The sequence below is a fragment of the Agrilus planipennis genome, unplaced genomic scaffold, assembly GCF_000699045.2.
Source record: "Agrilus planipennis isolate EAB-ADULT unplaced genomic scaffold, Apla_2.0 scaffold2, whole genome shotgun sequence".
Taxonomy (NCBI): Eukaryota; Metazoa; Arthropoda; class Insecta; order Coleoptera; family Buprestidae; genus Agrilus; species Agrilus planipennis.
In genome coordinates this window covers 3,408,302-3,432,862 of record NW_020442464.1, presented here as the reverse complement: position 1 = coordinate 3,432,862, position 24,561 = coordinate 3,408,302, and the positions used below count along the sequence as shown (strand labels likewise).

General features: G+C 34.3%; 1 protein-coding gene across 1 annotated transcript in view; it reads left to right on the top strand.

The window, feature by feature from the left end:
• LOC108738638 (glutamate receptor ionotropic, kainate 1-like) overlaps positions 1–22,841 on the top strand; it is an 81,757-nt gene extending 58,916 nt beyond the window's left edge. Inside the window, exons 7-12 of the mRNA XM_025981000.1 lie at positions 10,803–11,006; positions 11,703–11,807; positions 13,359–13,616; positions 15,797–16,216; positions 17,716–17,913; positions 22,407–22,841. Coding sequence (XP_025836785.1) covers positions 10,803–11,006; positions 11,703–11,807; positions 13,359–13,616; positions 15,797–16,216; positions 17,716–17,913; positions 22,407–22,841 — 1,620 coding nt within the window. The remainder of the gene's footprint in view (positions 1–10,802; positions 11,007–11,702; positions 11,808–13,358; positions 13,617–15,796; positions 16,217–17,715; positions 17,914–22,406) is intronic.
• The last annotated feature ends 1,720 nt before the right edge of the window (positions 22,842–24,561 follow it).

Sequence of the window (24,561 nt, the reverse complement as noted above, 5' to 3'; positions counted from 1 at the left end):
CAAAAATAGTGCAAGGCTTGTAAAGCAGAGGATAGCGCAGGGTCGAGTCGCCTTCAATAAAAAGAAGCCACTTCTATGCTAGCGAACGGTTAATTTAGAAATTCGAAGAAGGTTGTTAAACGTGTATGTCTGGAGTTCGACACTGTGCGGGTGCGAAACATGGACAGTGAGAGCAGCGGAAAAGAAAAGGTTAGAAGCGTTCGAAATGTGGTGTTACAGACGATTGATGAGGATACCGTGGATAGAGAAGGTTAGAAATGAAGAGGTTTTAGAAAAAACAGCAGAACAAAGGACTCTATGGAGGTCAATAAGAAATAGGCGAGATAGGTCGGTAGGACACCTTCTCAGGCATGAAGGTCTAGTCAGAGATATATTAGAGGCAGAAACCGGTGTTGGGAGGGGTAGAGGTAGACCTAGATTAGATTACTGTTCACAAATAGTTAAGGATGTGGGTTGTTCTAGTTTTAGGGAAATGTGAAGATTAGCTCAGGATAGGAAATAGTGGAGGTACGTGTCCAACCAGTGTTAGGGCTAACGACCTTATGGTGATGATAGATGATAACATATCCGTAACTCTAATAACGGAAAAATTGTTTCCTAAATGGAAAAATTTGTATATTTCCTCTTGTTTTTTCAGGCAGAACCTGCTTTACTATTCGACGCAGTTTACGTATTTGCACATGGTTTGGCCGCAATGAATTCTCGCTACACATTGAAACCTGTAAACCTCTCTTGTGACACTGAAGAACCCTGGAATGATGGGCTTTCTCTTTACAATTACATTGATTCACTGGTATGAATATGCACTTTATTATTTATTATTGTTTCCAAACTTCTTGAAGATTTATTTCCAATCTCGAATTCAAATAAGTATCGTCAGAAACCTTTTCAAATTCAAAAAAGGAGCAAAAATTGATGAGATGCCTACAAAGTTGTATTCTTCAAGTGAAAAAGTACGGGCCAAGTACTTTATTAATGTTTCAAATTCAATTTTAAATAAAAATAGTCTGTTGTAATTAAAAATGCAAATGAATTATCTGTTTTCTGAATTAGTAGGTAAATTTAAAATTTAGTTTGACATTTTATTTTAAAAACTATTATTACTCAATACTGGATAGGGATTTAGGACGAATCCTTTAGGAAGAACCAGAGGTATAATTTAATCGTTCAGTCGTAAAAAACGAACATTTAAACACAAATTACGAATACCGAAGTATAATTTAAATTGCAATTCTTCAACCAGAAAAGAATGTTAAAATCGGTGACTACATGTTTGTTCAGACGCGTACAGAAAAGTAATTTATTTCGATTCCAAGTTACGTTTGATGTAAGTTCTTTTTTCCCAAGAAATTTTAAATAAATTTTACGGAAGGAAGGATGGCAATCTATCTAACTTGAAGCGAAAATTTCGTTATTAGAATTGACAATCAAGCAATCCACGTAAGCAAGCAAAAACAGAATCATGTTTTGATATTGCGTGTTTGGGGGAAAACAAGTCAATGTATATTAAGATGTAGCTTTCCTTTTATCTCCCTTTCCACATTTAAATTGTACTCCGGAATATTTCACGGAAATGTAGCTTCACTTTTTTCCGGTATCAGCACAGAACGGAAATCAGACAAAAGTGGTCTAGAATTTTAAGTTTCTCATCTCCTTTATGCCGTCTATTATTTTCTATATTATGTCTTGTTTTTCTCGTATGCGACCTTCGTCTGTCTCAGTAGTAAGTTAGAACACCCTTCAAAGAAAAGCGGTTTTTTTGTCCCCATAGATGATTAGTTAAAACTTAAGCTTTGTAAACAATAATTTATTTAATTGTGAAAAGATAAAGCGAAAATTTATTAGTATGATTTTGTATGATTTTGTATGATTTCTAACCAATCTTAGGACTGACGGCCTTATGGTAATGGTGATACTATTGTAGATCAAAATGTTTCATCTTATTTAATTTCTTCTTTTGTTCTCCTACTCACTCTAATACCTCCTCATTTCTAACCTATATTCTATCCACGGTATCCCTCGTCTGTAACATCACATTTCGAAGGTTTCGAACGTTTCGAACCTTTCACCGCGTTCACCGTGCACGTTTTGCGCCCGTACAGAGTCGTCTTCCTTTACAGTCTTTTTAGCAAATATTTTAAACGTTACAGTTTATTACCTATTCAATACTGTGAAGTAACATAGATTTTGAGGAAATGAAACTACATTTGTACGGATTCTATTTATTTGAAAGTCTCTTAAGGGAGAATTTTAACGCCATTAGCTGACGTGTGCGCACCACTGACTCCCATCAAAATCTATTCAGCACAATAAACGGATGAGATTTACGTTGAATTTTTATAAATGTAAGAGATGTAAAAGACTGAATTTTAGAATGACACTGTTAAGGACTTTCCAAATCTCCGCTTACATTCTGTGAAAGTGTTTTTCTTTCCAGGTTTATTCAAGCTGCAAGATTTGGTAAAAGCGCCAAGTTCGCAACAAGCAGAAATCTATATTCGTCAGGCGGAGCCTTCGTCCTACCGTCACATCCTTAACGAAGTGCGACAGCGGGAAATCTACAAAATAATAGTCGATACCGNTGTTACAAAACTTGTTGAGGATCTAAACATATCGATTGGCTCCTGCCCCTCGATTTTTACTAATGGTTTGGGCATAAGAACGGGGCGCCGCGAAATTTGTACCAGAATTGCTCAATTTCAAACAAAAACAGTATTGCGTTACTATTGCTAAGGAGCTGTTGGACTCTGTCCGCGACTACCCATATTTGCTCCAGAGGGTCATCACTGGTAACAAATCGTGGGTTTATGGTTATGACGTGGAACCAAAACTCAATCATCCCAGTGGAAGGTACCGTACTAGCCCTGACCAAAAAGCGCGTCAAGTTAGGTAAATGAATAATTTTTGAAAAAACACAAAATTCGCTATACTTTTTGAACAGACCTTGTATGTATGCTGTACATCAAAAGAACAAGAAACACTTAAAAACTGGAATGATGAACCTTTACTTCCAAGTGAAAGCTGGTCAAAAGTGCCCTATTGTCAATTTTATTGAATTGTAACGAATAAAAATAACTTTGTGTGGAAGATATCTGACATCAGTATGATTCTGCGGTGATCTTCTATGTAGAAAACAAAGAATTGTTAACATCCATACATAGAAGTTTCCTCTCCAAACTGAATTTTTGTTTCTTCATCGTGTATTGTTCTGGTTAACTTTAGTACTAAGTGCTTAAGTTGAAACGGTTGGCATTGTTAAGCTATTTCTTTGTTTCAGTCAGGCATCTCTGGATTAACTGGAAACCTACAATTCAACGAGGGCAGACGCTTCAATTTCAAGCTGGATCTGTTGAAATTAAAGAAGGAGGAAGTCCGTAAAGTTGGGCATTGGACGCTCGCCAAGGGCATTAACATCACCGACCCGAACGCGTTCTATGAGAAGCAGGCGCCCAACATAACGCTAGTCGTCATGACCAGAGAGGTATGAATTTACGTCTTTTCCTCTTTTAAAATGCAAATTTATACTTCCTCCGACGTCTCACCGTCGCGGCGCGGCGCTTCGCAGAAATTCGCTTACAGAAAAAAAAAGAACTGTTGATCTTGCACAACCTTATCGCAACGTAGATTAAGCCAAATGCCATAGCTAAGTGAGAATTGTGATTCTCATAAAAAGCATAGCAGTCAACTCCTTTATTATTCAAGAAAATCTATTTCAAAATAATATTTTATATGGGATAAGAAATAAACACATTTCTAGCTGAATCTCGTAAAGCGCTTTTAAAAATTTTATCGCAGAAAAGTCAAGCGTCACTTCATCACCATAATAGGGTCGTCGTCGGTCCGAAAACTAAAACATTGCACATCTCTAAAGCTGTGGTTTCTAAAGAATATGGGGCTGTAATAATAGAGCCGGTGATGCNGTGTAAAACAAAGTCGCTTTCCTGCTGTCTGTCCCTATGTATGCTTAAATCTTTAAAACTACGCAACGGATTTTGATGCGGTTTTTTTAAAAGAAAGAGTGATTCAAGAGAAAGGTTTATATGTATAATACATGCATAATATAGTAGGGAAACACTGATAATTTTAGAGGTTTCTAATGTGATGTCGTAAATAAACACATTTTTTGCGCTTACATTGCAAACGCTGGCTGAACCCTACGAGATAGATCAAAATAATGTACTACAATATTGTACATCTTAAAAGGGTCTACAAAGGTCCGGGATGGTATATGTCTATCTTTTAAGGATAACCCGCAATAACCATTTTTTATCCTTTACTTTTTATGAGAAATAATGACTTATTTACGAAGCGATTGTAGGCAATACAGCATTAATTCTTATCCAATTAAGGACCTTAAATACATTGTGCAGTTAATATAGATCTACATGGCCCTTTACAACATGTAATTTAAATGAATATTTTCGAAGATATTACAGATTTAAAATGCAGGGACATAGCGGTTGCGGCGGTACCGGCCGGAGGGGCGGTTTGTATTGTCTAATGACAAAAAGCTCTGAATGATGTATATAAAGACATTCTGTAGTATATTTAGTATGTTCAGGGGGTATCTTTTGAATATTTCCCCTTTTCGATAATAATTTAAACAAAACAAAAATATATTTAGTATCAGCTTTGCACCCGTGCGAAGCTGGGGCGGGTCACTAGTTAAAGATAAAATAATTTCAGAAAGAAAACACACATCAGTTATGAAATGATTATTTATTTAATTTTAAAATGGTTTCCCACTACCTTAACAAATTCAATGTTTCGAAATTCGTGTGCGTCTAGCTTTTCTATCATCTAGAAAAATTTCATTAGTTTTAGTTTGTCTTGTTGACAATTTTTTAAACTTAGATGAAACATATTGTAACATAAATTTCACATTGAAAAGTATTGTGGTGTCTATAATATATGAATAATATTAAGATTAATATGTGATGTGAGGCTGTATTATTTAAGCTACTCTTTATGACTTTATAGTAGCAATTAGCACTCAAGGTCATCCGCCGCCGTTTGGAGGCAATTGATGTATAATTAGGAGGGAATTCGACATATCGAAAATTTTAACCCTAATTAAAAACAGGTATATGGGGGGGAACTAGGCATTATCCAATAGAGCGGCCGTTACAAAACGTTGTCCATGCATTTTGTATGTAAGCGAGTTTTTTGTAGCCGTGGACATCGCCACGTAATAAAGCGGCACCGTTATTTTGTAGGATACCCGGTTTCTGGTACCCGGTAAAATCACTATCCGATATTGATAGTTATTTACCCCGAATGTTTTTTGACGTGACAACGTCTTATAGTTCGATGGAGCCGGCTGCACGCACGAAAAAACATGACTCATGCGGCATTACCTAGCTCTGAGGCGTTCCATTTAAGGCTTGAAGTGCAAGGGAGAGCGCGGAACGAGCGACAAAGAGGCACAATCGGCCTCCGCGTTCGGCAGCGTTGAATACATTTCCATTTACCTCCTTCTCTATATCCATACAAAATATCTATCAAACGAATAAAATTAAAACTTTCTTTTGAAAAATGAAACCAATCCATCACTATTTTCTTATGACGTTGTCACGTTCAACTATCGTCAGTAAACCGACTTTACAGACAAACGATTTTTTTGTATTAAACAATTTATCATTATATTTCAACGTTCTCGGAAATATTAATCATTTTGGGAAATTCGTTTAAAACACCACATTTTTTATCTACCAAAACTATTAAATTAACGCAAGTATGGTTGGATCATTTAGTGATGCATGTATTCTGCAGTTTCTGCGACTAATTTATTAATAAGAGAGCAATTTATTCATAATCCCCGCGGTTAGGCAGCTCCATTTGCCGGCAATTTAATTAACTGAAAGTTTCCCGCAACTTATTCGAATAAGTTAACTTTTGCACAGCGCTTTATTGAGCAACAAGTGCAGCGGGTCTGTTTTGAAAGTTACGCAGAACTCTTGCGGGTAATATTACGTAGAGGGCACGAACTCGGACCAAATAGTAATAGCTGAGTGGCAGTCTCGCTTTCCAAAACGTTTTACCTTCATTGGTTTGTGACTTCCATTATTTGGAATGCCTTAGATACGAACTTCGTCCCATTTATCCGAAATCAATTACTCTCCATACCGAAATACTATTAAAAGGAAACTCGCTGGCTGGGGGAATTTATCAAGACTGATAAGGCAAATAAGGTCAAAATTATTTAATTGGTTCTAATAATAGCGATCGATCTACAACTTATTTATACTTATCAGAATTCTTTAATTAATTATACTTGCGTTTGTTCTTTTGCAATATGCATTCTAAAAGTGCTGTTTTAATCTTGCAAATATTGAACAATAATGAATTGTTATCTCATCACAATTTTGTCCAATTTGGCATTTACGTATACTAAATTTTATTATTGACGATACCATTAAAGTATTGGCAGTGTATCGTCCTCTAATAATATTTGCTGCTTACTGTGGTACTGATGAAGTTTGAAGTTACAACAAACTGAGAAAGCACAATGTATTATCAAGTGTTTTCAACGCTTTTCATTATTTATCTAATTCGCATTAAATTAGTTAGGGAAATAATCTTGAATTAAAACAAAAAGTTCAAATATACATACAATGTAGAAATCTTCCCGAAGTGAGTTAGTTTTAATATGAAATATTCTCAATTTTTACCGACTACACACTTCCTCAAATTGTTGTCATCTCTCGTAGCTTAGTGGTCAGAGCATAGGCGCGTAAAGTCAAAGAGCCCGGGTTCGATTCCCGGCGGGGATGTGAGAACAGCAACAANTTAAAATACACTGAATAATGACTTACTACTTGGCTACTGGCTTTCGAGATCTACGGTAGTTTATCATATTCATACCTACATATATCTAATTAAAGTTTCTGTGTTTTACACGTCACATGTATACGTATACGTATCTTTTTGTTCTCCCAACTGTAAATTATCCTCATACACTTTCATACCTTTTTAATACGCACATACAGCTATCTTCACTTTACATTTTCAGAACACGGGTTTGCATTCCTAGGAAGACCTAGAAACTTTTCAGCATTTTTAACAAAAGGATTCAACCGCATGATATATTGTTTCCTTTTTCAGATTTTACAGCTCCAAATGAACGACTACAGATATCACTACATGTTCACCAGCTTTGTAAGTATTCCTTTCTGTAAGTCTTCTTGTATTTTTGTATATTTTTTAACATTAATGAGAAAATTGGGTTTTAAAGTAATTAAGATTTCCAAATTAAGCTCTTATTAAATCGAAAAAATAAGTTGTCTCTTTCAAGACTGGAAACAAATTCGTTTGACACTTGGATAGAATAAGCGTTTCTTATAGGCGGTTTAGAATGACATGATATTTATCGCATTTTCATAAATTTATTGCATATTTGAAATACATTGATTCCATTGTTGCTCTATTAATTCTAACCATGCAATCCATAATCCCGNGAGGGCACGAACTCGGACCAAATAGTAATAGCTGAGTGGCAGTCTCGCTTTCCAAAACGTTTTACCTTCATTGGTTTGTGACTTCCATTATTTGGAATGCCTTAGATACGAACTTCGTCCCATTTATCCGAAATCAATTACTCTCCATACCGAAATACTATTAAAAGGAAACTCGCTGGCTGGGGGAATTTATCAAGACTGATAAGGCAAATAAGGTCAAAATTATTTAATTGGTTCTAATAATAGCGATCGATCTACAACTTATTTATACTTATCAGAATTCTTTAATTAATTATACTTGCGTTTGTTCTTTTGCAATATGCATTCTAAAAGTGCTGTTTTAATGTTGCAAAATTGTATATCAGGTTTTCTATTAGTTAAGCAGTTTCGTCTATATTGTTTTTATATATTTTGCTAAATTTTTACGAAATTATATATTGCAGTCACGACAATATCGTTTCGCCACACAGTGTGTTATCATCAGGTAATGATTATACAAAATTAACTGATCTGTACCTATTTATATTCATACTTCGTGGGTAGGGGTTGTTATTCAAATTAGTACAATTAATATTGAACAATAATGAATTGTTATCTCATCACAATTTTGTCCAATTTGGCATTTGCGTATACCAAATTTTATTATTGACGATACCATCAAAGTATTGGCAGTATATCGTCCTCTAATTATATTTGCTGCTTACTGTGGTACTGATGAAGTTTGAAGTTACAACAAAAACTGAGAAAGCACAATGTATTATCAAGTGTTTTCAACGCTTTTCATTATTTATCTAATTCGCATTAAATTAGTTTGAATTAGGTAAAGGTACTGATAATAGACGATTCTTATGTATGATATTTATTCAGTATTTGTAACCGAGAAACTGGAGTTTAAGGGAAATAATCTTGAATTAAAACAAAAAGTTCAAATATACATACAATGTAGAAATCTTCCCGAAGTGAGTTAGTTTTAATATGAAATATTCTCAATTTTTACCGACTACACACTTCCTCAAATTGTTGTCATCTCTCGTAGCTTAGTGGTCAGAGCATAGGCGCGTAAAGCCAAAGAGCCCGGGTTCGATTCCCGGCGGGGATGTGAGAACAGCAACAAAATTTTTCCTCATTAATTTGAGAAAGTGTGTAGTGGGTAAAAATTGAGAATATTTCATATTAAACCAAAAAGTTTCATGGTTGTTACTATTAGAAACGTGCGGCCTCAATTGATGTGGTGCTTAAGTGCTTATGCTTTCTTGAGTCGTGTATATGATCGATAACACCGGCATTTACTGCATGAGAGATTTAAGCAACGAAAAGTAGCTTCTTTTATTGCCCGACTTAATGCTTTTTATATCTTATCTATGGCAGAATAAATTTTCCAAAATATCGTAGGTTTTAAGCGAATGCTTCTTTTCGTGCACGTGCAGATAGCAACACAGCAGAAAGAGCGCTTGTTATATTTCTTTAATGTACTATGAATTTTACTTTTTTATTGCTTTTGAAGGTTTCACTCAAGCATATATTCATAATGTATCTCAATTTTTTCAATCAATACAATGTCTATATCTACTCGTTTGTGCACGTCAACGTTTTACCTAGTAATAATTTTTTAAAACACCTGTTTTGATAAATTGATTCATTTGCGTTAGAAACTATGTGAATTTTGTAAGGTTTGTTTATTTTAAAAGGATGTTAATATGGGTTTAATTTTTTGAAACGGTTTTTAACGAAAACCTGTAGTCCAACATGTGTATTTTGTTAAAATATCAACTGAACTATAAAAACTTTACGCAGAGATCAATTTATCTATTGCTAGGAAAAGCTAGTAAATTAAATATTTCATGTCATAGATTTTCGTTAAAAATAATATATCATTTGTTATTTTTCCTACAATACCTACCGAAAAAATACTTCATAAAGGAAATATTTTCCATTCATTGAAAATTCACTGAATTAATAGATCTTCAAATTTGTTAAAACAAAAACGATATCGCAAAATAAGGCTGATGTATCTAATTTTGAGACCAAAGGTACTTTTATACCATTGTATTCACACAGAGAACTTTGGGCTTGGCTAGTGGAACAATTGCATTTAATTAACGTGTTTCAGTTGTTACTTTGTTGCTGTTATGTTCCATTTACAGCAAAGTTATTAAAGGAACGAATGGTGTGAATATTAATGTGAAAAATGGACTACTTTTATTGACAAACCGACTCGTCGTATCATTTTCAACGCATTATAGCATCTACAGTCCAAAATAAAACCCTCATATCTGCCCTACAATCATTAAGTATCTTTATAAATGGCTAATTTAATGCGTACTTATCTTTTCTTTTTAATTTTCTGTGCAAGAAGACTAGAGATAGGAGCAATAGCCTAATCGAAAGCGAATGCTTTATTGACTGTTACTTTATAACAATAACAGTATTATAATATAAATTATTTCGGATTTTTCTCCTTACCTCACATATATTGCTGTAGTCGTTCTTTAAAAATCACTTCGCTCTGGAAACAGTAGCACCTGCTACTTAATGCCTAGCTGCAGAGCTTTTTTCGAGTATGTCTCTGTTAAAAAGCTCTAGTCGCTCTAATGCGAACTGAAAGGATTCTTCTCCTTATGGAGGAGGATTTACTGACTAATTATCTCTTTGGAGTTGATAGGAAGCGTGGTTGCTAGGTATCTCAAGGATACCTGGTATATATATTACATTTCGAGGGCACTGCAACGTTCACACTCGAAGTTACAATATGATAAAAGAAGTATTAGAAATTCAAATCCTAGTTTCTTTTTTACTTGTGTGGCTGTTGATGAATAAGGAAATTTTAAAATAACGAACAAAGATTCAAAAAATTACCACAACTGTTAACATAAAAAGAAATCATTTGTCGGAAATTAAGTTACTTACGACTTTAAAATTATCAATGTTCAAAATTCAGGCTTCTAAATTAAATCTATAACAGAAAGTATAATACTAATAACTTTTCCCTTATTGTAAATTTGCTTCAAAAATTAATTCTTCCCCTATCACGCATCACTGATTAGTATTTAAGGGGTTTCGGGAATCAGTGTGTAAATGTTCAATTTCATATACAATCATATTTTAACCAATTGTATAACCTAACCTGACCTAACCTAACAAAAACTAACTTCCTTCATATTACAGCACCCAAAACTACTTAAACGATAGAATATACAAATCCATATTATTAATAACAAATACATATAAGGTGACGTTTTTTCAAAATTTCTGCATATTTCTGTCACCATAATTGTTTTAAAAAAGTGTTCTACCAATCCTAAAGAGTCCTTCTGGTTTTACGCTTGTTATTTTTCTTTATTTAAGGAACGTCCTTATGTCATGGTAAAAGAGGGTCAGAACTTAACCGATAATGCGAAATACGAAGGCTTTTGCATCGACTTACTGAAATGGATCGCCACTCAAGTTGGTTTCCAATACACGATTCAGTTAGTTCCCGATCACATGTACGGCGTTTATGATCCTGAAACGAAACAATGGAATGGAATTGTCCGGGAATTGATGGAAAAGGTAAACATGTTGCAACTTGAAACCATTCCATTGCTTTTACAAACGTAGACACATAATAAAATGGAAAATGAGGTCCTTTACCACTAAATACCATAAACTGCCAGACGCGGATCGCGATTTCGATCTTTTTGTATCTCATCAGCGCGACGCAGGCAGCTCCGACAGAACACTGACCAACTTTTACCTGCTGCCTTAACAGTGCGTTTTAAAAAATACCACAAATGGCGCAGTAAACGCCATCTGTTTGGAACATACGTAATCCTAAAACGTAGAATCGTGCTACAGATGGCGTTTACTGCGCCATTTGTGGTATTTTCAATGTCCTCTGTTTTATCTAAACTACAGAAGTGGTCATTTATTTATTCACAAGCCGACGATGCGCCGTAAAATCAAGTTGATATAAAGGCAACTTAGGAACAGTAGTTATATTCGCCATCTATTGACATATGCGGGGGTAACTGTAAACATTTAATCATTTGACAAAGGCCTTGTGAACATATTAATAAATATTTTTACTTTACTTCGCCGAAACACATTCATTAACGTTGATTAAGTCGAGATATAAGCATACTCATAACTTCTAACTTAAGCAGATATTTTTTAAAGAAGATTATTAATTTTTAATTTTAAGAAAGAATTTAGCAATTTCAGTTTAAGGAAAATATTTTCTTTATATATTTTTTTCCCATTTAACAGCGAGCGGATTTAGCAGTTGCTTCTATGACAATAAATTACGCAAGAGAAAGCGTCATTGACTTTACGAAGCCCTTCATGAACTTAGGCATCGGAATCCTGTTCAAGGTGAGTTTTCCAAATTTCAGTGATAAATTATCTAGGTCTTTAATCTTGCTGGCATGTCCTTGTGGCTTTGAACTTCGATTCGTATCGCCCCATTCGCCGCTCCAAAGCCTACGTAATAAATTTAAATTTCACAACCCCCTTACACTCACTGCATATGGTATTGTAGGGGACGTTTTTGCATAAGTTATAGAAAACATACGCATATTTTAGGAAATTTCTATGAAATACGAGTCTATCTAATACAATTCCAAAATGGTCCGTTTAATCCAATGATTCTCAAAATGTGGTCGCGAAAAATAATTGGGGAATTGATTATAGGTCCATCAAAACATTTGCAATGTTTTGTTGTAAGATGTACTAAATATAAGTTATTAATTTTAACCAAAAAGTTTAAGAAACACTGATCTAATTGATTATATAGATATGCATGTGTTGGGTGCGGAACCCATTTTTTCACAAAGTTTTCCAGCTTCAAGAAAAAAGATGATGTGATAGCCTAACCTAACGTAATTTAACAAAAGCGCTTTCTTTCTGGAGAACTTATACCTACCATAATCTAGCATTTTCTTCTTAAACCTTGGAGCACTGGTTTAGGTTATGGAGGAAAAGGATTTCTGTGCACCAAAGAGAAAATGTTAGGTTATGATGGGTAATAATTCATCCCCTTCACCCATATGAAAGAAAACAATTTTAATATATTTTCTTCAGAATCCTTAACTACATAAAATAGGTAAGTACTAAAATTTCAAAGAAAACAGAGGAAAAGAATACTATGCTAGGGATTATAAAATACTAGTATTAGGTATGAAAAATACCCATTAACGTAAAATAATCCAAATTTTCGATAATTCGGTAAACCGTTCTAAATACATATTTACAAAATTGAAATCTGAACACAGTATATTATCTAACTGTATATATACGTCTATCATCATTTGCGTTTTTAAAGGTTTATTTTGGGAACCGTTTGAGAATGTCTATCAAGACGTTTTATGTTCATTTAAGGCTATGTCAAAAGGGAGGCGGATTGTCAGCACGAGCTCAGCGACCCCAGTCCGTTGCGGATTAGTGTAATCACACAGAATGCTGGCAAGTCGGGTCAAGCTAATATGAAAACAGTCGCCATCAAATAGAGTGTTTATGTGATTCAATTCACTCTTTCTTGAATTCGTAGTTTCTTTTCATGTTTTCAATGGAACATGTCCAGCAGTTTCTTTGACGAAGAAGAATTGCTTCTTCTGTTCGCTTTGAGTCTAGCAAACGAAACATTACAAAAAAGGAAAGTCTGAACGAAATAAATGAAAAAAGGGAGAGTTATGTTACTTTTATTGATTACACTGTGTATTGAATTTAGTTGAAGACCATTTTTTCTAATCTCTATGAATATCTCAAGAAGAATTTAATTAATTCTTCGTCTTGTCAATCATACCATCTCTAATGATTAGAATGATGCAATCTTACGTTATACAAAGTGCGTAGCGGTACGCGCGAACAGTCCGCTTTCGGGTTGACACAGCCTTTAATGTTGAAGTTGTAGAAAAGGGTTTCTAGGTTCCTACAAGCCAACCAACGAGATTGTTCAGTTTCATGAATCCTTTGGCGATAGAGATTTGGTTATACGTATTGGCCGCTTACATGTTAGTTTCTTTCACACTGTTCGTGATGGCCCGATTTTCGCCCTACGAGTGGAATAATCCGCATCCCTGTCACCAGGACTCGGACATTGTCGAAAACCAATTTTCCGTTTCAAACAGTTTCTGGTTTATAACCGGGACGTTTTTACGACAAGGATCGGGTCTCAATCCCAAGGTACCTATACCATCTACTAGATAAATCCCGCCACTTAAAAATCAAAAGTTTTACTGCATGTTTATGTTGCATCAGTTTATCTATCTATATACCTAGGCCATAAAAGTAACGACCAAAATGCGATTACTGCGTGAAATGGGCCCTGTATCCTACAATAATATTTTTTGATAAAATAAATTAATTCTTCACTATAAATTTTTAACGATGGTCCTAACAAAAATAAAACAAGAGCGTTCCCGTTTTATGATGGATAACGCTTCTGTCTGCCGTCTTGTATCCCTATCGTTTGCGATATCGCGGAAATAAAAGTGAATAGATAATTTTTATTATAGACATATTCCACGAGATATTTCTCACACAAAAGTATTTTGTAAAATCCGTTATAGCGTATAGGTACGCGTACGTACTTAAGGGTAATCTTTCTCCATGTGTGCAAAGTTCAATAGAAAATATCTTCCATTATCACGCTGTCTTCTCTGATGCTGTTAATGGGAAAACTCATTAAAAGACAGGATACCATCACGTGATGAGTAAGAACGGCTGAACGACTCACCACCCTGTCTTATTCGCTTCTCGCTTCCATTGATTGTTATTATTGATTCCGCTATTTAAACGGTCCCTAATTAACATTTAAATTATAAGAATGATTACTGTAAGATTTGTAACGGATTTCCTCTCACACTTCTAGCAATTATTGTATACAAAGCAAGTTTAAACAAAAATATTCAAACTTATTTTTATTTTCATCGTGTTACGAGTAGGTACGTCTTGGCCCACCATGTATCTATCACAATCAGAAATTTATAAGAAAATAACCAGAACAAACGAATATATTTTCTACAAAAATCAGCCAACCAGCATCGGGCAGATAAAAATTCATATACAAAAAATCATCAATTTCGTGTTTGACATTCGAATATGTTGCCATCAATCAAATCACTGCTTAGATATCGTGGATATTTTTGAGAAGAGTAGTGTAGTCTGTCCATTACTGAATGAATAATTCAAGATACGTATTGACTAAAATATAAATGAAAACAAAAGAAGATTCGCGAACAAAAAGTGCCTGTGATACATGAAAAATATTGCGTGCTCATCAAAATACCAAAACAAAAAGCTTGAATAAATAAATACACTATTGATGCATAGCAAAAGTGTCGTATAAAAATGGCAAAAAGGATTTTATAATATTTCTTCTTCTTGTTTTTAGAATAAAAAATATTTAAAGCAGTTATAAATTGAAATCACGCTCATCTGGAACGAAATTCGTACTAATTTATCATATGACAGTTAAACATGTGTTTTACACATTTGTTTGTTGTACTTAAAATTGTACATTATGTTTAATGCCCACGTCGAACGATGAGTACAATAAAATTCTGATGACGTGTTGCACAGCATCAATTTCGAATTTTATTCGTATTAAAATTTATTTGTTGCTATTTCGCTTGCACTGTTACACCAGACGCAATTAATTATCCTTTAGATAAAATGATTCCAAGAATACATTTCATGGTGGAGCCGTCAGACACCACAATTTAATAGTTAACAATTTATTGAACAATTTCATATTAGCTAGTAGATAAAAACAATTTATTTACAACACAAATAAAAATTTAACTATAATTAATAAATAATTCAATATTACCACAATAGTAATGCCCTACCTTCTTATAAGTATGTATAATTGGCAAAACATACAAAATGGCAGGAAGCCATCATAGGCAAACGGCTTCACCACCCTGTCTTACTCGCTTCTTGTGATTCTTCCCGATTCTTTTGACTTTCCTTGATTATTATTGCTTACGCTTTTTAGTAGGTATTAGGTATTAGTTCGGAATTTTAAATAAATAATTTAGATGTACAAACTTTGTACCAATATGAATATTTGCAGACAATGTAGGTAACATTATTTACCATAGTTTCAATATGAAATCCTACACTTTTCTTTTCGTTGCCATAAAGTGTAATAATTTCTATAAAAAGAAAGAAAGTTTGAGTGTATTCTTCGTTTTATTTATTTGTCGGTGTAATGGTTGCATAAAGTAGAAAAAATTGCCTGAAATTAAGACGAAAGGAAAGATTTGATATGTTCTCTATTATTTTATTTTTATACTTGATCATTGGACTGCTTTGAATGTCAACTCCAACAATTTTCCAATTCTGTAACCTATTTAAAGGTACCGAAGCGGATTCCGAGCCATTTATTTTCATTTTTAAACCCTCTCGCCATCGATATCTGGATTTACATGATAGTAGCTTACGTGCTGGTCTCTTTGACTATCTGGTTCGTGGCTCGGTGTTCTCCGTCCGAATGGAAAGAGCTAGAGTTGTGTGACGATTGCATGGAAAGGAAACTATTGGCAGCGGATTGCTTTGATGAAGACTGTTGTTCGTATCATTCTTCCGGTTTTGGAAGCGAGTCTAGTTCCAGAAGGGGAAGTGATATTGTTGAAGAAGATTTTGCAATCGTTTCGAGTACTTATTATCCAGCATACGAAGGATATACCGACGTTTTGCAAAACGATTTTAGTTTAGGGAATAGCTTTTGGTTTGCCATAGGTACACTGATGCAACAAGGATCTGACCTGAACCCAAAGGTACAATATTTGTAGATATATTTGTAAATAATACGCCGTAATGGTTTGACTGCTTTTTTCAAGTGGAATCGTATTCCCTTTGGAATATCCTGTAACCCAATTTGCTGTTTTAATTTCCCCAATACTCTTGAATTTCATGAATCGTTTGGAAGTAAAAAGTTTTACCAAAAAGGTACATTTAACTGAATTAACGATTTTGGATTTTTTGGAAGAATTACCTGTTAAAATAGTATATTTAATTCTTTACATTATTACTTATAATAATCATTTTTGTACAGAAATTAAGGCCATCATCATAAGGTCGCCAGTCCTAAGACTGGTTGGACACGCACATCCACTTTTTCCTATACTGAACTAATCTTCGCATTTGCCTAAAACTAGAACATCTCACATCCTTAACTATTTGCGAACGCTAATCTAATCTAGATCTACCTCTACCCCTCCTAACTCCCGTTTCTGCCTCTAATGTGTCTGTGACTAGACCTTCATGCCTAAGAAGGTGTCCTACTAACCTATCTCGCCTATTTCTTGTTGGCTTCCATAGAGTCCTTTGTTCTATTCTTTTTAATACCTCTTCATTTCTAACCTTCTCTATCCACGGTATCCTTATCATTCACCGGTAACACCACATTTCGAACGCTTCTAACCTTTTCTGTTGCGCCCACTGTCAATGTTTCGCACCCGTACAGTGCCCTGCTCCAGGCATACACCTTAACAATCTTTTTCGAATTTCTAAATCAATCGTTCGCAAGCATAGAAGTAACTTTTTTTATTGAAGGCGACTCGACCCTGCGCGATCCTCTGCTTTATATCCCTACTACTCCTTGCGTCCTGACTTATCTGACTTCCTAGATACCTAAAATCGCCCACTTCTTCTAATTTTTCGTCTTCTATCTTTATATTCGCCTTTTCCCTACTTCTTCTTCCCTTGCATACCAGTATTTTTGTTTTATTTTTATTTATTTTCATACAATACTATTTTGTCAAAACTGCTTCCATTTTATTTAATGCTATCTATACTAATCTTTTGCCCCTGTATATCTATGTCTTTAATGATGTTGATGGCGTCTTCGATGTATAGATTAAAAAGTAGCGGTGACAGTGTGCATCCCTGTCTGACTCCCTTCCTAATATTTACTTCTCTACGTTGCAGCCCCAGGGCTGTATGACTGCTATGTTGCTCTTTATACAAATTGAGTATCACTCTAATATCCATGTAACTCATCGCCTCAAAAAATGTATATTATAATTTAAATTTGGCCATCGACTAAATTTGATTTATGTAAATGTGCGGGTTACCAGTTAAAATCTAGCTGTTGTTAGCTTTCATATTAAATATTTTTAAGCATCCCTACATGCCAAGTAAGCTAGTACCTACTATCTACAAGTATTGTACCTACTTTGATGTTAATATTAACTACTTATCTAATTTATCGCTAAAAGTTTGCAACACTTGTAGGTCGTTGTGTCGTTTTCAGATCGATCGTGTATTTTTGTAGGCAACATCCACGAGAATTGTGGGGGGAATTTGGTGGTTTTTCACCCTGATCATTATATCGTCGTACACTGCCAATTTAGCTGCCTTCCTCACGGTCGAACGAATGATTACTCCTATAGAAAGCGCCCAGGATCTTGCTGAACAAACAGAAATATCCTACGGGACTTTAGAGGGGGGAAGTACCAAAACTTTCTTCAGGGTAAGTCCTTAATTAAAATAATAAGATTATGTGGTTAGGCTGAAAACTAATGTAGGCACACATGCTTGTAGAACACAAATAAAATCAAATAGGAAATTTAATTCTTAAGTTTGAACATAGTCACCGTTACGCGTAAAGCATTTCATCCAATGTATAATTACTTGTTTTATTTTGTCACTGGAAAATTCTTCAGACTTGTTTCGAATCCAGGATTTGATAGTTGCCTTCACCTCATTGTTCGATGTGTAATCGTGCAATTTCGTTCACACACCTAGCGCGAAACTTGAAGTTTGAACCGATTCTACACCTTCCTTACTGTCCTGATCTTGCGCCCTGCGATTTTCAGTTTATTCCTTTAAGAACTTAAGAATTGTACTTTAATGTACTTTTTCCCCGATCTTCCTGTTTGTTTTTGTTTTGGTTCTACAATATGCAGGCATACGTGTATTAGGAGCCTCGTTCTTAGTGTAAATATTGGAAACTCTTTCTTCAAAGCAATTAATCATAAGAATTTGTTGGGTGAGAATATCACTGTAGGTCTCAATACTCAAAACAATTAATAAAATTAGACAGAAGACTAAGTCTGCAAGGTTTGATAAACACCAAGACCAAAAATGGCAAATTGTTGCTAATTTAAAAAACAAAAAAAGTTCATTCGAAGTGGTATGTATTCTGTCGAAACTGTCAGACGCGGATCGCGATTTCGATCTTTCTGGATCTCATCAGCGCGTCGCAGACAGCTCCGACAGAAGACAGACCAACTTTTACCTGCTGTCTTAACAGTGCCTTTTAAAAAATACCACAAATAGCGCGGTAAACGCCATCTGTAGTACGATGCTACATTTTAGGATTACGTTTGCTCCAACAAGGTCCACTTACGTATCCTAATACGTAATCCTAAAATGTAGCATGTAAAAACGCACTGTTAAGACAGCAGGTTAAAGTTGGTCTGTGTTCTGTCGGAGCTGTCTGCGACGCGCTGATGAGATCCAAAAAGATCGTAATCGAGATCCGCGTCTAACAGTTTCGACAGAATACAATCCACTTCGAAAACAAATTCAATTTGTAAAATTGATATCAATTACATTATTATTATCATCCAAAACTTACTAGATACCTGTAATAAAAGAAAATGCTTGGCCCCTTACGTTGCATTGCAATTTTTGATAATTTTTTCGTGGTTGCGATTTATTTTACATATTTTAGAGTCGATAAGATTACGCAGCTTTTAAACTGACATAAAAATTAAAGGATATTATTTATTACATGTACTTTATCAACTACATTTATGATTAAATTATTAGTTTTCAGGATTCGTAACCGTTTTAGAGATCTATTTAAATCGAAATGTATATACGTTCAGGTTCATCTAATATTTTATCGTTAATTAATTGTGACTTGCAAAACATAGACGTAGTATCAGGAATTTATCTGTGGCGCAATAAAACGTTCCATGAAGCAATTGTCGGTATGCCGCTGTCATTAAACACAATTCCATTAGTCTAGTTCGGTCGGAACTACTTTAAATTCCAATTAATGCCACTACTACTCGCTGATTATTAAATTTGAAGGGTTAAACTTCAGCTGTTCGATAGCGATTCCGGCCTTCGTTCAGGTCATTCGTTTATACAAGAAGCCGTTAAGGATTTTCGGGAATGAGCAAAAATCCTTAATGATTTTGTTTGATTTCTCGCATACCAAAATAACAATAAGGTTCAACTTTTTTTTGTAAAAACCGATAAAGATTGATCGAAATCAAAATCTTTAATTATTTTTTTTTGTTCCTGGTAAACTAAAATAAATAGTACTTAACAGGTTCGATTTCCTTTTTGTAAAAAACGATAAAATTGACGAATATAAATCAATATTCTCTTCTGTTATAATCAGCAAATCTGTATCATTGTTAAAGAAAGCATTTCGTTAATCAGTGTTAATCAAAGGACAACGTATAAATTTTGTTAGGTAAAATACTTTTTTTACAACTGCCACTTAAATAAAATTGCTCGTTTTTATTGAAACTAGATTTAAGGGCTTGTTAGCTTATCACTAGAAACAAAACACGCTTCGTCGTGGCGTAGGGATTTTTGTCACAAGTTTTGATATACAAAAAACAAATAGGTACGTTTCAAATAAAAGGTAAAAGGGAAATATTACGTATCAAGTGAATTTACACGATATTTTTCTTCTTTTATTGTTAGTTTCATTAATTTCTTTTAGTAGAGTATATAAGAACGTACGATTCAAAGTCTTTAACATTCTTAGAATTTCATTTGAACAACATAATTGAAATATCTTTTAGGCAGGGCTTACAGTATATCCAGTTTAATTCCTTTTTCAGTTTTAGTCTTTTTAGTTTTATTAGTTTGCATTGTTCTGAATAAGACAAACTTCTTAATTAGTTAAATACTTCCCTTAAATATTTCTCTACTATCCCTTTACTTATGTTGCTTTACATTCCTATAAAAATAATGAGTAAAATAGACTAAATGTGCCTTAGCTAACTGGAATTACTAACCTATATTTTCAGTAATCTGTTAAATTTCAGTTTATTTGAGTTTCAGAAATTGGAATTGATTTTAATCTAATGCAAATACTAGTAACGTTTGTGATACTATAAAATAAATCAATTGCTAAATCGCTACTTTGCGTTGGGTGTATAAGTTCAATTTTAAAGGTTATAGTATAAATATAGTGATGAACAAAATTGGAATTGCTCTGTCTTTATACTAAAACGACCTCGGATTAAGAGTTCTTTGTTCCTATATTTGAATACCACATAGTTGAAATATAGAGAGAAACTAATTGTTTTTTTGATATCTCTTACTTTTTTCAATTACCTTGTATTATTTTGTTCACCAAAGGGTCAATTTATGCAATGAAGGAAGGATACGTTCTCGAGTTTTCAAAGCTCTTAGAACTATCGACACTATTTTAGATTAAGTGAGTAATACCAAGANTTATTTAATAAATTAATTAATTTACTTTACAAACTCAAACACAATATTCACATTTGAAAAAAAATAAAACCTACTAATGTGAAATATGTTTCCATTGTTTAGTTCGGGTTATTATTGGTAAACGGAAATAGTAAATACAAATAAAAATTAATTTAAATCGCACCATTGCTTACGATTCGTAAGTAATTAACAGTGAAAAATTAAAATAGTGCACCAATACATTCATTATCGAAATGAGGCCCGTACTAATTTAGCATTCTTTTAATTTGTAGGTATCTAATTTCTGATTTAGTGATAATTATGTGTCAAACAAAAACAATTACAAAAACCCCAAAATGTTACATGTGTATAGCTAATAAAATAATTCGAAGTGGTCTGTATTCTTTCGAAACTGCCAGACGCGGATCGCGATTTCGATCTTTTTGGATCTCATCAGCGCGTCGCAGACAGCTCCGACAGAACACAGACCAACTTTTACCGCGCCATTTGTGGTATTTTCTATGTATGGCTAGTTCAAAATCTCCTAAGCCTGCACGTATTGTACGTTACAAAAATTGTTAAGACTGTTAATCAAGTGCCTGGCTCTACAATCAGGAATGGAACTGCAAATAAACTGTAACAGTAATGGTCGTTATTTTTATGAGATCTAAAAACGGAAGGAGGTCAAGACCCATGAGATTCTGAATTACCTCTACCTTCCCTATAACGCATTGCCTCTATTTTAAATTCTAAATGTATTTATGTATTTTTTATGTTTGTTTCAGGTGGTGTATTCGTTGTCCTTCTTTGCGGTCTTGCCTTAGCGATTGTAGTTGCAATTTTGGAATTTTGTTGGAACAGTAAGAAAAATGCCCAAACTGATAGACAATCAATGTGTTCTGAGATGGCCGAAGAGCTGCGGTTTGCGATGCGATGCCACGGTTCTAGGCAGAGACCGGCTTTGAAGCGAGCGTGCATGCGCTGTAGTCCTGCCGCTACCTACGTTCCTGCGACCGATCTACCCCACGCTAATGGGGTAAGTTTCAATTTTATTATACTGTGTGATTTTCTTTTATAAGTTTATACGTACAAGGTAGCCTGGTACAGAATTTTGTGTTTTATTTTTTTCTCTCAAAGGTAAGCGTTAAAATTTTTAAATTTTTCGTAAAAATGCATGAAATTTTATGCTTTCTTTGGTGGTCTTGGCCTCGTTTGTATCAGTTCTTTTGTTCACGAGATATTAATGAAAATGTCTAGTGATGTATTTTTCTCTTTGTTTTTCTTATGGAAAAATTAAAAAGAAAAACAACTTTCATTTCAATTACCTTGTATTATTTTGTTCACCAAAGGGTCAATTTATGCAATGAAGGAAGGATACGTTCTCGAGTTTTCAAAGCTCTTAGAACTATCGACACTATTTTAGATTAAGTGAGTAATACCAAGACAACACGTAAGACCAAAACCAAGAACTAAAGTAGAAATATTTGAGCAAGACCATCAATATATATATATAAGTATAATAATAGTTCCCCCTCTAGGTGTTTATGTTTGTTGAAGGATTCGAAAATTGGGGTGTATCAGAAAATGTGGAGATTTATGGAAAGTAGACAGCCTTCGGTTTTCGTTCAAAGTTACGAGGAGGGTATCGAAAGGGTTCTGAAAGGCAATTACGCGTTCTTAATGGAATCGACAATGTTAGACTACGTGGTGCAAAGGGATTGTAACTTGACTCAAATCGGAGGATTGCTGGACTCGAAAGGATATGGAATAGCCACGCCGAAAGGCAGCCCCTGGAGAGATAAAATTTCACTGGCTATCTTGGAATTACAAGAAAAGGGTGTGATACAGATTCTGTACGACAAGTGGTGGAAAAATACGGGAGACGTCTGTACCCGAGACGATAAAAGCAAGGAATCGAAAGCCAATGCCTTAGGGGTTGAAAATATCGGTGAGAACTCATATTTACTTATTATCTTTTATATTACGATCTGAATATAAATTGGCCCAATTTTCGCAACTTCAATTTCAGTATTTCACTGAACTGTAGTATTTTCTTTTAAATANACGGTTAGTTCGGCGAGGCGAAACGTAGATTACGGAACATTATTTCCCTGAAAATTTTGCTCGGGAAATCATTCATTTAATTACAAAACTCGTTCATCTTTTGGAACGGTTAAATTACAAGCGGGCATAATTTGATGGTTTGACCTATATAGCTTCGTAGATAGTATAAAATAAAGGATTTAAATATTCACCTGATATCCAAAAACTCATTAATATTAACATTAATTTGAGGTCTTTTGTAACGTCTCTCTTACAATTATAGTCATCGAGTTATAAACGATCGAAGAAATACATAAATTTTGCAATTTTTAATAATACTCAGTAACAGTATTAAAAAATGAAAATTTTGAGTTTAATAATATTCTAGAATAATCTTTGACGAAATCCTGATGAGGTTTTAATGTTTATTCTAATCTAAAACGTTGGTTTTTGATTGACAATTGTCATCAAAAAATTGATTTTAAACTTTGATCCTGATTTCCGCGAGATAAACTAGTTATCGTTGTTCAGGGTCAGGTGTGTATGCATGGGAAAATTTTTGCATACGAACACCTGGATTTCCGGATACGTAGTTTAAATAAAAATACAAAAAAATGCACCACAGAATACGGAAAAAGTCAGAAATTGTATCAAGAAAGTTAACATACCTTTAAACTTTTGATTAGCTTTATGAAGAACGACAAGACCAATAAGCAAAAGTTATTTTGACCAAAAGTCTTAAAAATGGACAACAGTCTGCCTCCTTTAGCCCTCCATGACACGCGTGCGATATTATAACATCAAAACACCCTTCCCCGGGGAAAACAACCACCTAAAATGTTTTTGGTGTAATAGATCCTCCTACATTGGCAAACATTAGAATGAAACATATACCTATCAAAAATAACCGATGGAGTGTTTACAATAAATGAAATTTTGGAACGCCATAAAGTTACACATTCAAAATTGCTATTCAGAAAATGTCTGTTTTTGTATTCCCCAAGTACATAATACAGGCATTTATTATTCCAATATTCCCCAGAACGAGAAATGGAGTAAGCGACGGTCACTGATGATTCAAACCTATTTAAACCGGTATCTGTGTCGCCAAAGATAATTAGAAAGGGGATATTAAATCTGAAGTGATTATAACGGGGAATCACCGTAGATGCGTGCCATCGAGGGCTAGAGGACGGTCCATAAACCATATGCCTCTGTAAGAAAGAGGAGAGGGGCCTAGTAAAAGACTAAACGTGGTTTTTATTGCTGGATAAATAATGTGCAGAGTTGTTCTGTAACCTTGATATGCTAGAGTCAATTATTGAGTCTTTTAAAGAAGAGGATTAGTTAGGAGGATCGAAAATGATCTATTTCCAGTGTTTCCAGACTGTTTACTAGAAGGCTACAGGAAACTAGCCTCAGCTTTTACTATTTCAAGTGATTTTGAATAAAAAAAATAAAGCTAAAACAAAATTTCTATGAAAATTTCATTTCAAAAAGCGATGTTCTTTTAATGCAATAAGCACAAGGACAAAACCGTGTTAGACCATGTGGGGAAGAGGGAGAGTCAAAAAGAAACTAAAATAGAGCCAGATGGTTTATGGATACTCCCCAGTCCTTGTTTCTTTCTGCATTTTTATCATTGCTTTTTCAGGAAAGTAGCATTTTT